Source organism: Quercus robur, chromosome 8, assembly GCF_932294415.1.
Source record: "Quercus robur chromosome 8, dhQueRobu3.1, whole genome shotgun sequence".
Classification (NCBI taxonomy): Eukaryota; Viridiplantae; Streptophyta; class Magnoliopsida; order Fagales; family Fagaceae; genus Quercus; species Quercus robur.
The window spans coordinates 25,567,054-25,579,059 of record NC_065541.1 but is presented as its reverse complement, the minus strand read 5'-3'; the positions used below and the strand labels follow the sequence as shown (position 1 = coordinate 25,579,059).

The window sequence follows — 12,006 nt, the reverse complement described above, 5'->3', positions numbered from 1 at the left end:
GTTTAGGAAGGGCATGAGGCAGCCAATCATCCTTAGCTACCATAATGGACCAACCATCTCTAACCTGCCATTGTGACCCCTCCTTAATAATATCCATTGCTGCCAAGATTGAACGCTAAACAAAAGAAGGGTTGCATCCTAGTTCTGCCGTCATAAAGGAGCACCAAGGGATGTATCTTGCCTTATAGACCCTCTAGAACAAAGATTGGGTATTATAGATTAGCCTCCAAGCCTGCTTTGCTAGCATAGCCAGGTTAAAGGCATTTAGGTCCCAAAACCCCATCCCTCCTTTCTTTTTGTGGGTACACAATTTATTCTAGTTGATCCAATGCACTTTCCTCTCCTCATGGTTTCAACCCCCACCAATATTTGGCCAACAGAAAGTTGATTTTATCACAAATAGACTTTGGAAGCTTAAACAATCTCATAGAATATGTTGATATAGCTTGTGTTACAATCTTGATAAGGATTTCCCGCCCTGCCTTGGAAATAAACTTCTCCTTCCATCCCATCACATGCTTAGTTATTTTTTCTTGGAGCTCCTTGAAAGTATTCATCTTGGATTTGCCACAAGTAATCGGTAAACCAAGGTATTTTTCACAATCAGTCATTACTCTTGCCCCTAGCATCTATTGGATGGCATTTCCCACTTTCGGCTTGGTATTCTCACTGAAGAAGAGTGATGTTTTTTGTCTATTAATGGCTTGGCTCGAAGCGGCTTTATGCTTCCCCAAAAGATTAAGTAATCTCTAGCATTCCTCCATAGTTGCTCGACAAAATAAAAGGCTATCATCCGCAAGTAAGAGATGGGAGATGCACACCCCTTGTTGGCTGGACATAATGTCTTTTATACTGTGATTTGCCTCAGCTTTCCTTAAAAGAGTAGACAACCCTTCAGCACAAAGTAAAAACAGGTATGGGGAAAGTGGATCCCCCTACTTTATCCCTTGTGATGGCTTGATGAAACCTTTTGGCTCCCCATTGATCAAGACTAAATATGAATTTGTAGTAATTGTCTCCATAGCCATGTGAACCCATCTAGGATCCAAGCCAAGCTTCAACATTATCCTCTACAAAAACTCCCATTCCTCCTGGTCCTAAGCTTTGCTAATGTCTAGTTTAACTTCCATTTGCCCCTTCTTACCCTTTCTTTGATTCCTCATCCTGTGTGTTATTCAAGATATGTTGTAATTTGTATAGTTTTCTTATTTTACATATAAAATAAGTGGCGACTCCATATAATCTTGAAAAGGGAAGGTACCGAAGCCTACATCCTATTTTGAGTGTACCCCATAGGTTTTACCGCGGTCTCTCACATTTAGGATTTCTTTTAATTTTTTTTAGTAAAGTTTGTTGGGTTTGTGATTGCATAAGAATATGCATAGACCATGATCACACATCTTAATAAGTGGTGTTGTGGAGACACGCTAAAGTAAGCAAAAACACGACAGCATGACCATGCATAGATAGATTAAGGGTGTATATGAGTTGGGTTGAAAAAATCCAACCTAACCCAACCATGACCATGCATAGATAGATTAAGTGTGTATATGAGTTGGGTTGAAAAAATCCAACCTAATCCAACCCATTACAAATGGTCCAACTCAACCCAACCCAATTGGATTGGCAATTGGATTGGACCCAATGGCGGAGCCAAAAATATTTTTCCCAGAGGGGAAGTTAGATTTGACAATAATTTTTTAGCTCTCTCACTTACCCTTATCATAATTCAAAATAATTATTTAGATACAGATGTTTAGATTTTTTAATATACATAACTAAAAAGTGGTTGATAATGAATGGTATATTATTACTATTCAACAAAATCAAATAATTGCACATAAAACTTGTGTCTAGCATCTTTTGCTTGAAATTATTTATTTATATTTTATACAAACTTAATATTATTTATTAATATTTTATACCAACATAAGTACACTTTTTTGAGAACATCAATGCACAAGTACCTATAAACTATTCACATATTTAGACGCATAGCGTTTCTCATTAGAGCATCCACAGCAGATGTGCCAAATGTCAAATATTTGGCACATTTGGCACACCAAACACCAAAAAAACACCTCACAATAGATGTTTTAAATGTTGCAAATATTTGGCATTTGTGTGTCTGTACCATTGCAATGCTAAAACCAAAATAATGTTTTTTATTTGGCTTTCTCTCTCCTCTCACTTCTTTAATTGATTTTTTCTCGCTCTTTTCACATCAGATTCCCAACTCCTCCCTCAACAGAGAAAGAACAAAAAGACACACTCCACATCTTCAAACAATAAGCTCCGAGGCAAAGGTGGCCATTATCACCGAAGGCACAAGCGGCATGGGCGAGGACACGGCTCACGAGTTCGCCACTCACAGTGCACGAGCCATCGTCATTGCCGACATCCAAGACAAGAAGGGCCAAAACGCCGTTGTGTCTCGCCGTCCAGGTCTCTCCGATCTCGCTTGCCACCATCTCGTCGTGATTTGGGATTTTGGGATGGTGCTGTGGATTTGAGATTTGGGATGGTGCCGATGGGTTTGAGATTTGTGGTTGTGCCGATCTCTTTGGTTATGTTTTTTTTTTTTTTTTTTTTTTTTTTTAAATTTTTTTTTAAGGTGGCGTTGGTGGATGTGGATTTGTCTCGGTGGTGGCTGGCCGGTGTTATTGCTGTTGGTGGCCGTTGTTGTGGTAGTGGTGGATGTGCCGTTGTTGTTGTTGATGGTGATAATAGGGAGGAGATAATATATTATTTTAATGTGTAGTAAATATTATTTTAATATATAGAATTGAATGATAAAACATATGATAAAATAATGATGTAGTAAAATAATAAAGTAGGCTTTTGGTGTGTTAAAATTTTTTTTTTTCAACAGCTGCTACGGATGCTCTTAATTAAAAAGTGTTTATGTTATAAAAAAAAAAAGTGTTTATGTACTATACATGAGAGAGAGTGAGAAATCCAAAGAGAGCTCACAAAGAAATCCAAAGAGAGATAGAGATAGTGAAGAAATCCAGAGTGAGAGAGGGAGAGATACTAGTAGTGGTTGTTGGTGGTGTGTGTTGGAGGTTAGGGCCGTGGGGCAGCAGTGGGCAGCCTCCTTGTGGTCCGTAAGAATGATTTGGTTTGGATTTTTTTTTTCTCTCGTATTTACCATTTGAATTCTGGAATTGTTAAAGGAGAAAAAGGTTTTCCATTTGGAGGGGCCATGGGCTGAACTGTTGAGAATGGGCTTATGGGTATTTTTCTTTACCAATTTAATTTCTTAGGGGTTTTTCTGGACTAATTCAAAACTTTGAGGAATTATAAAATTGTAAGGCCTTTTTTGTGGGATTTTTTTTTTTTGGACTTTTTTGAGTAGTTACGGCCTAAATTCTAAAGTCGACCCTGTGGGCCCCCCCGAGGGGGGGGGGGGAATAAGTGCATTCTTCTGTAAACTTGTAATTTTATTTTATTTTATTTTAATTTTTTGTGATTTTCATACTATCTATAATGGAAAATTGAAAAAGTCAGGCCCTAGCTTAGTAGCTTTGCCAATGATTGGACCTATGGATTAGAACAATACTAATACAAATAACAACAAATTTATAACTTAATAGACCTAAGCATAACACCAAGTCAACATAAACAATTTTGTTAGTGGTTCAAAATTAATAGGATATCATACCGTTCTACTCTAACACAGTTGATAAAGAAAAGGGTAAATAATAAATTATATAATATATTTTTTAGATATATATATATATATATTAAATATAGGTGAATCAAATCGAGCTAGACAGATTTGTGAATTTACTAAATCGCACACAACCCGACTCATGTAAATTTTATTTTGACAATCCAATTCAACCTACCAATCCCTAAAAATTGATCCAACCTAGCGGGTTGTGATGGATCGGGTTAGTTTTAGAGGATTGACGGATTGAGTGCACACTCTAAATGGAATAGTGACCATATGATGAGCTTGTGATGAATACTTAATGTGGTAGGAGGATGATGAATGGCTGCAATATGATGAATGGATGTGATGCAATACAATAATAACACGTTGGATCAGCTGTGGTGTAATGCTAGAGCGTGTTGTTCAGGGCCTGGACCAGAAATACTTAGTGAGTTACGGGGAGTATATCAAATCCTTAAATGGGCTTGGACCAGAAATCTACCGCAAAAACTGGGCCCAACTCGGTTTAAACTTTTAAACTTAAAAAATGGTTGGTTTTGCTGCAAAAGTTTGAGAGATAGAGTGTCAGTGAGAGCACGTAAAGCCATTTCCTCCCTCCCTTGCTATTGAAAATTTCGAATCCACAACCGAGAGATTCTCTCAGACTCAGAGCAAGAACTTTTCGCGCCAAATCTTCATCCCTAGGGTTTCGCTGCGTCTCATCATTTACACAAATTTCTCTCCTCCTTTTCTTCGATCCAAACAAGCTCAACTAAACCAAAACAAAAATTCAGAATTTCTTTTTCTGCTTTCAGCAACAAATCTCAGAGACAGACAGAAAGAGTGTTTCAGAGGTAAAACCGCTTGAATTCTCTACTTCCTTCTAGTGCTTTCGGATTTTTTGTTTCATTGTTGATCGTACAGGAAGTTCTTGACCGTATATTCCGCCTCATTCGCAGAATTTTAAAGCTTTTTTAGTGTTTCATAATTATTTTCAGAGCTTGAAGTTCGATATTAGCTGAGAATCATAGTCAGTTCACTTGTATTTTGATCTTTTAATTTCATTTTGCTAATATTTTATTGTTCTTCCGCGAATTTAATGAATCTGGTGATCCTCGTTTTTTTGTATGAATTTTCAGAAATAATTCTGAGCATTTGATTGAGAAGCAAGGGCGTTGAATTTTCGATGCACAATTTTCTGTCAAGTTTTCAGGTATAGCTCTAAATTACAAGCATACTGACTCTATTTTACAGCACTTGGTTTCTGAGAAAATGTAGGAAAAGAAAATAGTTTGAACTCCTGAAGCATGGATTATTTGCCGTTTAGGACCTGAAAAAAAATATAAATTGCTCATTTAATAGAATACAGCTGCTCTCTGGCTGCTTTGTTGAGTCCACTTTCCCTTTTTGTTCAGTTCAGAATTGATGACGAATTTGAATGAGATTTTATATATATATATATATATCCACACCTCACTGATATTAATTTTCACATTGTCATTATAGGACAATATCCCTAACGATCTTCCCTGAATAAGGAATCTCCAGCTTGATTGATCTGAGGGCATTCTGAGGTATTTTCATGTCGATTGTTTTTCCATTGCATTCTGTTATTTATTTTAGTTCTCTTCAACTATAATTTTCTAATCTTTTAATAATAATGAAAAAATAAAAAATAAAAAATCGTAGATTGATTCAAAACCTTTTCTGGAGAAGAAAAGCAAACTGTATGCTTAGAAATTCTGCTAATGTCCACATATGTGATTCATTCAGTTTTGAGACTTATTGGTTGTGGTTTGGGTTTGTATAACCTGATAATGCTAAGGGTATAATTATTTATAGTTAGACTTGCTTTAATGAAAATTGTTACCAATGTCAGTTATAGCGGATCAAGTTTCATTGAGATAGAAAAAAGCTTTAAAAGGAATTAGTTACCTTCTAACAAGTGAGACTTTAGTTGTTATTTTCCAAAGTATGGTTGTGGAAGGCCATATGGATTGTTCTTGGGAAGATATCTTTTTGGAGAATTCATGTGTAAAGAAAGTCTTCTAGTTAAATTCTTATAATTTACATAAATAAAATTTTCCAATGTGTTCAAGTTCATATGTTTCCTCCCTTTTGTACAAGAAAGGTGAAGGCTGCAGTCATGGTTTCAACCCACGTGTATGCGTAACTTATCAATATTAATAATAAAAAAAATAAAATCAGGAAGTTCATGGATGATGTTTGTTTCTGGTCAAATTGTGTATTATAGTAACAATGGAATTTTCAGTGATAGAGGAGGCAGTACTACTTTTCATGTGAAGTTTAGTAGGGTAAAATGAAGGTGGAGACAATTTTTTCATTTAGAATTATATACAACTGTGGCATTGCATAAGATTTCAAATTCTATGCTGGCCTAGAATTTGGGGCAAAAAATTGCCATCAGAGTTCATCTTTGCTGAAGTTCTTTCCTAAAACACCTCAATACCTCATGTACTTATATGCATGCATGATTTGCAATTTCTGAATTTTCTGGTGGTATTTTGTGAGTCTTAAAATCTGTTTTTATCCTGACATTGCAAGTTATTACTGAGTTTGAGAGGCTCTAAATCTAAAATTTGTAATTTAGGCACATAATAAAAAGAAAATAAAATAAAAGAACAAAAAAAAAAAATCCAGTGACCTACTTTTTGACCAAAAACGGTCCTGCAGCAATTTGATTTTCTTGCATCTTTTTAATTTAAGTGCTCAACTGTCTAGCATTGACAGCTACAAATTTTAAATGTGTTATTGTGTCTGCTTCTATGATGAACCTTTAAGTGGATGAACACCTCCTTGTAGTTGTCACCATGGCTGTTTTATGCTGTTCCCAAGTTTGCAATCGAAGACATTGATGATTAAAGCTCGCTTTAGTGGGACATAGCTTTTGCTTTTCTTTGCTTATTTTGAAACAACACTTGCTGGCTCTCTTGTGGAACTTAGAATAGGAGGGGCATAACTTTTATTTGAAGATCTCTGCCCTGTTTTTATTTATTTATTTTAAATTCTTAACAGGTCATATGAATCCCCATATATGGCACTAACTTAAAGATTATATATGACAGTTGAAATGAGATGCAATGCGTGCTGGCGAGAACTGGAAGGGCGAGCCATTTCCACCACATGTGGTCACCTTTTATGTATCTGGATGCATAAAGAAAATTTACCTTTTGTTCTTATTCTTCCTTTTGGCACTTTTGCATAACATTTCCTTAACAGTGTAAAAGGCACGGATGATGCTAGCAAGATCCTCAGTAATGATGGAGCGTGTCCCATTTGTGACCAGGTGCTATCTAAAAGGTAATATTTTAATGTGGTTTCAATATTTTATTCTTCATAAAATCAATTGCTTAAATGAACTGGAACGCATCTGCACAGGCATAGTTACTGAATAGACTGAGTTAGGTCATCTTTAGGAATTAGTGGCCCAATCTAGATTTATTTCCCCTTAGTAACATGTTCAAGGAATTCAATGGGAACCACAACGAGCATGCTGCAATATCATTACATTTGTTATTGATAATAGAAGTACCTAGCTTATCATTAGGAGTGTCATGGACTGCTTATTCTTGTTTCCAACTTACATATGTATAATCTTATTTCCTCTTACCTTATTATGGTTTTCCACTTGTCAGTCTTATGAAACCTTTGGATATCAATCCAAATGATGAATGGACAAATGTAAGCAATCGTATCTCTGTAATTTTTTTGTCTATGTACACCTGTTTCGATCCTCTCAATCTCTTTATTCAATATTTGATGAATTCCAACCAAGCTCCTCACTCTTCCTTTTCCTTTTTCCTTGTTTACCAATTGCTCGTTGCTAATGTTTTCAACATATTCTGTTGCAGATGGCCATGGTTGGAATGTCTCCACAGATATGTATCCTTTGATCAAAATTTTCCATTAATGAGAAAGAGTTGTGTCTTGTTAAATGTTATTGAGGATATGTTGGCTATGCATCTTTCCTTGAACAAACTCAGTGATGAAAAGTTCATACAGAAGTGTGATGTTCTATATTGGGCAAAAGGAATTGGAATGGCAGTGCAAGATGAACAGAATAGTTGCTCAGTGCCGGCAGAAATGTGAAGCAATGCAAGAAAAGTTCACAGAAAAGCTGGAGCAGGTGCATACTGCATACCAGAAAATGGCTAAGAGGTGCCAAATGATGGAGCAAGAGATTGAGAGCTTGTCAAAGGACAAGCAGGAGCTCCAGGATAAATTCTCAGAGAAATCCAGGCCAGTTTATTATTACATTTTCCTTGCCCAATGTTACCAATTATTGATACTATATTTAGGTAATTTGGTATTTGACCTTATACAAAATATTATTTTAATACCAGGCAGAAGAGAAAACTAGATGAAATGTATGACCAATTGAGGGGTGAGTACGAGTCAGTCAAACGAGCAGCCATCCAACCTGCAGCCAACTTTTATTCAAGAAATGAGCCTGATTTGTTTGCTAACCCTGCCAACATGATGGATAATAGAGACCCTATCAGAAAAGGTAATTCTTTTTTTTTTTTAATAAAATTTTTTATTGTCACCAGAAAAGAAATTTTCTTACTTTTGATGAATGAAAACTGAATTGATCAAAACATACCTTAACAAGTTGCATAAGCAACAAAACAAAAACTTAGGTCCAGATTACCCAACAAAAAAAATGCCAAACTGACCCCAAAACCCAGAGCAAACCCAAGCTAAAAACAAGAAGCAGCAAAGAGCAGTTTCCACCTGGAACAAGAACAAGCAAGAAGTCAGCAAAAATGATGCTTGACCCACAACTCAAACTTTACAAATAAAACCAAGCCTAACATCAACTATCAAAGAGTAAAGACATCAAAAAGGTATCACCAAAGACTGCAGAAAACTCTATTTTGAATGGTATTTCCGGCATTCTTGTACAAGATAATCTGCCTCTTACATCAAAAGCACTTTTTGCACCAGTTGGCCTTTAGAGCATATTCTTCTCCATTGATTCTAGCATTCCTATCAGTCATAGGTGATAGATTACTCCAGACTAAGCAAAGAATGTGTGATCTCTTGTATCCATTCTGCTGCACAAACAAAATACAGCAAATACTTGAGCATCACATCTAAGTGGATTCTCTAAATGCGGCAAAGAACACCAGAAAAGAAGTTTTCTAATAATATTTGAAAATTTTCTCTTTTCATTGCATTTTTGCTTAAATATCTCGAAAATTGGTTGACTTATTTCTTGCAGATCGGTCGCTTTTCACTCCTGACACTCCAGGGCCTAGAGAGGATGTATGGCCAGCGAGACAGAATAGCTCAAACTCAGGTCCCTTTGATATCTCTGTTGGCTCACCAGTGAAACAACCAGTCATCTCAGTGGATGCTGGGACAAGAAGGGTTGCTGCTCACCCTGTTTTTGGAGCTGGAGCTAGTAACCACCCCTCAATGACTTTAAGGAACTTGATACTCTCCCCAATTAAGAGGCCTCAGCTCTCTCGTAACCGCCCTCAGATGTTCACGTAAGTGTTTGATTGCAATCTACCAAGTGTTACTTTGATACCTACTTCTGAGATTTAATGAATTCTATGTTTTATAGGTTTTAAGCCTGAAGTTGAGGGACTTGCCATTTGCCAGATCTTAGAGATGTTGGATAATCTGTTTCAATCATTGTCCTCATTTTGACCCAAAAAGGAAAAAACAAAAATTTAAAGTTGCAAAAGGAACATGAACCAGCATATAATGTTCTATTGTAATTTCTGTTTCCTTTGCTGATATGCTATGTAGAGTATTGTGAGCTTCCTTTGGGTTAAGCAGCTGCCTGTTAATTAGAAATGTTGATTGATCTCCAAACATTTGGGGAGAGTCTGGACACCGTAGGAAATAATTTGATCCCTAATCATGGGAAGCAATCTCCCTTTACAATTCTTTTTGTCAAATAAGTTCTACAACATTTTAATACTTTATGTTCCCCAGTTATTGGGGTGATATTAATGATGCACTCCATTTTGTCTAATTGTACGAGGAAAACTCTAGGGACACCCAAATTCATGTGTAACGCTCTTTTTGTTTTGAAGTAAAATATTTTTTGAAAAATGTTCTCATTTTCAGATGTTTGTTTGTAGGTAAAATGTGGTCAAAGATTAAACTTGAAAAATATTTTTTGTTGACCGAAAAATGCTTTATAAAAAGTTGTAAAATGTTTTACCTTTAAAATTTTGGTAAAATATTTTACAAAAACACAAAGGCTTCTCTCACCCTATATGGTAGCTAGGTCACCGGTCCAGTAGATTAGGCAGCTAGTTAAGCGGTCAAAGCCACTACTCTGACAATTGGTGTCAAGGGTCTAGCCATTGGAGACACCGTTTTTGCCGATAGGTGTCAGATGTTCAATAACCAAAGCCATCGTTCCAGCCACTTGTGTTGGCAATCTAGTGGTTGTTGAATCCACTGTTCCTCTAGCACTAACGGATCTAATGGTTGAGCTATCAGTTTTGGTGGTTTGCTTGAAAAATTTTACTTGTCATACTAAACAAAAGGGATTTTATTTTTTAGCTCCCTAATCATAAAAAATCCTCCCTTAAAAAAAAGGATTTTATTTTTTGTCCATGCTTCCTAGAATTCCTCTCTCATTGTCACCATCTACATCAAGCTCTAAAAGAGCAACTTAGTTGACAATTATAGCAATTTCCTTCAATGTAATTAGTCAATTCTAACTCTCTCTCTCTCTCTCTCTCTCAAGAAAATCTTCAGTATGATCCATTAGAGAGGCTCGACTACCTCAAATTAGTCAGAAATATTGTTCCCAGTTAATTTTTGTTTCTGTTTTGGATTGATATAGGTGGATTTTGCAGTTTTTCTTATTGAATCGAAGTTGTTTCAATTGGTGGTTGAGGAAGGGGGGAACTTTTTCTCCCTTAAGATTTTTGAACAGGGGAAGTATTTCATGCAATCAGTTTTTATAGGTAGGAATGCAGCACGTTGGCTAATGCAAAGCTTGGAACACACGGTGATTGGGGTCTACCCCTAAACACTTCTTCACGCTCAGGGAAGGAGACACCGCATACACAGTGCAATGGGGTTCTAACTCGTTTGAGCAATATTTGTTAGTAACAGAGTTAAAAGTTGGCGGGATGAGAAGATTGATCATTATTCCTGCAGGCAAGGCACAACAAGGTTGGAGGGCCTTTGGAATTGAATTAAGGAGAATGTTGGAACCTTTTCATTATGCGTTGGGTGGTCCAAAAGCTTTACCATACAAGTCTAAGTTGGGTTTAGAGATTCACCCTTCTCGGTCCTTTGTTGAAACGGTAAAAGCGTCTGTACAAGTAAGGAAGCATTCGCACCTGCCCTCCATTAGAGAGACAGAGAAGATTCAAGTAGTGGAGAACACAACGCTGCCTTCGAGAGACAAAGCTGGGATTCAGGTGGTGGCTTTTGAAGTTCCGGTTGATAATGTTATACCGATTGCCGTGAGTGGTGTGGAAAGGAGTCACCGTGGTATTAATGTTTGAGATGCTAAGTTTAAGGAGAAAATCCCGAAACAAAATAAATTCAGATTGAATAATTTGAATTTGAAAGATGTTGATTCTGGTAGGGAGAATCAAATTAGGAGGTCTATCTGGTTAGGGAAAGGTTTGATTGTGGAAGTAAATGAATTTGGTAAGAGGCGGGTGTCTTGGCAACGTTATAGGGGTGATAAGCAAGCTGTAAAGTGGGTGGCACGTGAGGACAATTCTGCCTAGGTTGTTATTAAGGGAATGGACAATGAGCCTTCGGAAGCCCATGCACCTTGGTTGGGTAATGTTAAGAGTTGCTCAAGCCCTCTATTGCCTAGCCCTTTTATTTTTGAGGCAGGCGCTTGCTCCAAGCATTCCCAAAATAAACCCAGCACGGGTATTACGGGCCTAATTGTTGAGAATGGTAAGTTAGAGTCAAGCACCTCCGGCCCGAGCTCAATCTTGAATGGTGTGAGTGCTAAGGTGTTCCCCGCGAGCTAGGTGTTTGATTCTCTACCACCAAGGAGGACGGCAATGGCTCCGATGGTCACCTTGGGCTCAATTTCTTCTATATCGGCACCGAAAGTTCCTGGCGGGAGTGGATCTAGCGTTTAGGTGAGCTCGAGCTGGCTTACCCAGTCCCCCCACCTTGTCGATATTGACAGCAGAAGTGGTCTAGGCTACATGCGAGCTAGGTTCATCACCCTTAGCTCCGATATGTCCTTCGTTGGAGCCGGCGGAGACGAAGGTGTTGTCTTCAAGGGACTTGATAGAAAAACTGGTGGAGAAGTCATCATCTCCGATGGCGACGAAGGATGAGGATGATGAATTATTGGGTTCGGAGGTAAAGGCGAC

General features: G+C 37.4%; 1 protein-coding gene across 8 annotated transcripts; it reads left to right on the top strand.

Moving 5' to 3' along the window:
* The first annotated feature begins 4,215 nt into the window (after positions 1-4,215).
* Positions 4,216-9,668, top strand: LOC126695095 (E3 ubiquitin-protein ligase CCNB1IP1 homolog). Of its 8 annotated transcripts, XM_050391716.1 has the most exons (12): positions 4,217-4,512; positions 4,618-4,688; positions 4,798-4,871; positions 5,165-5,232; positions 6,745-6,819; positions 6,899-6,979; positions 7,315-7,360; positions 7,531-7,561; positions 7,663-7,918; positions 8,023-8,186; positions 8,904-9,174; positions 9,252-9,668. In XM_050391716.1, exons 5-12 carry the CDS (start codon positions 6,755-6,757, stop codon positions 9,256-9,258), a joined length of 921 nt encoding a protein of 306 aa, XP_050247673.1. In that variant the 5' UTR covers positions 4,217-4,512; positions 4,618-4,688; positions 4,798-4,871; positions 5,165-5,232; positions 6,745-6,754; the 3' UTR covers positions 9,259-9,668. The 8 variants fall into 8 exon arrangements, with proteins under 8 accessions (XP_050247674.1, XP_050247673.1, XP_050247671.1 ...); XM_050391717.1 differs by lacking the exon at positions 4,618-4,688 and having other exon boundaries at positions 4,216-4,512; positions 7,663-7,922; positions 8,027-8,186; XM_050391714.1 differs by lacking the exon at positions 4,618-4,688.
* The last annotated feature ends 2,338 nt before the right edge of the window (positions 9,669-12,006 follow it).

Coding starts and splice junctions, on each gene's coding strand:
- LOC126695095 (XM_050391712.1), top strand. CDS start 6,738: ATGACAGTTGAAATGAGATGCAATGCGTGCTGGCGAGAACTGGAAGGG. Junction 6,820..6,906: donor CACATGTGGTCACCTTTTAT/GTATCTGGATGC, acceptor ACAGTGTAAAAG/GCACGGATGATGCTAGCAAG. Junction 7,919..8,022: donor AAATTCTCAGAGAAATCCAG/GCCAGTTTATTA, acceptor TTTTAATACCAG/GCAGAAGAGAAAACTAGATG.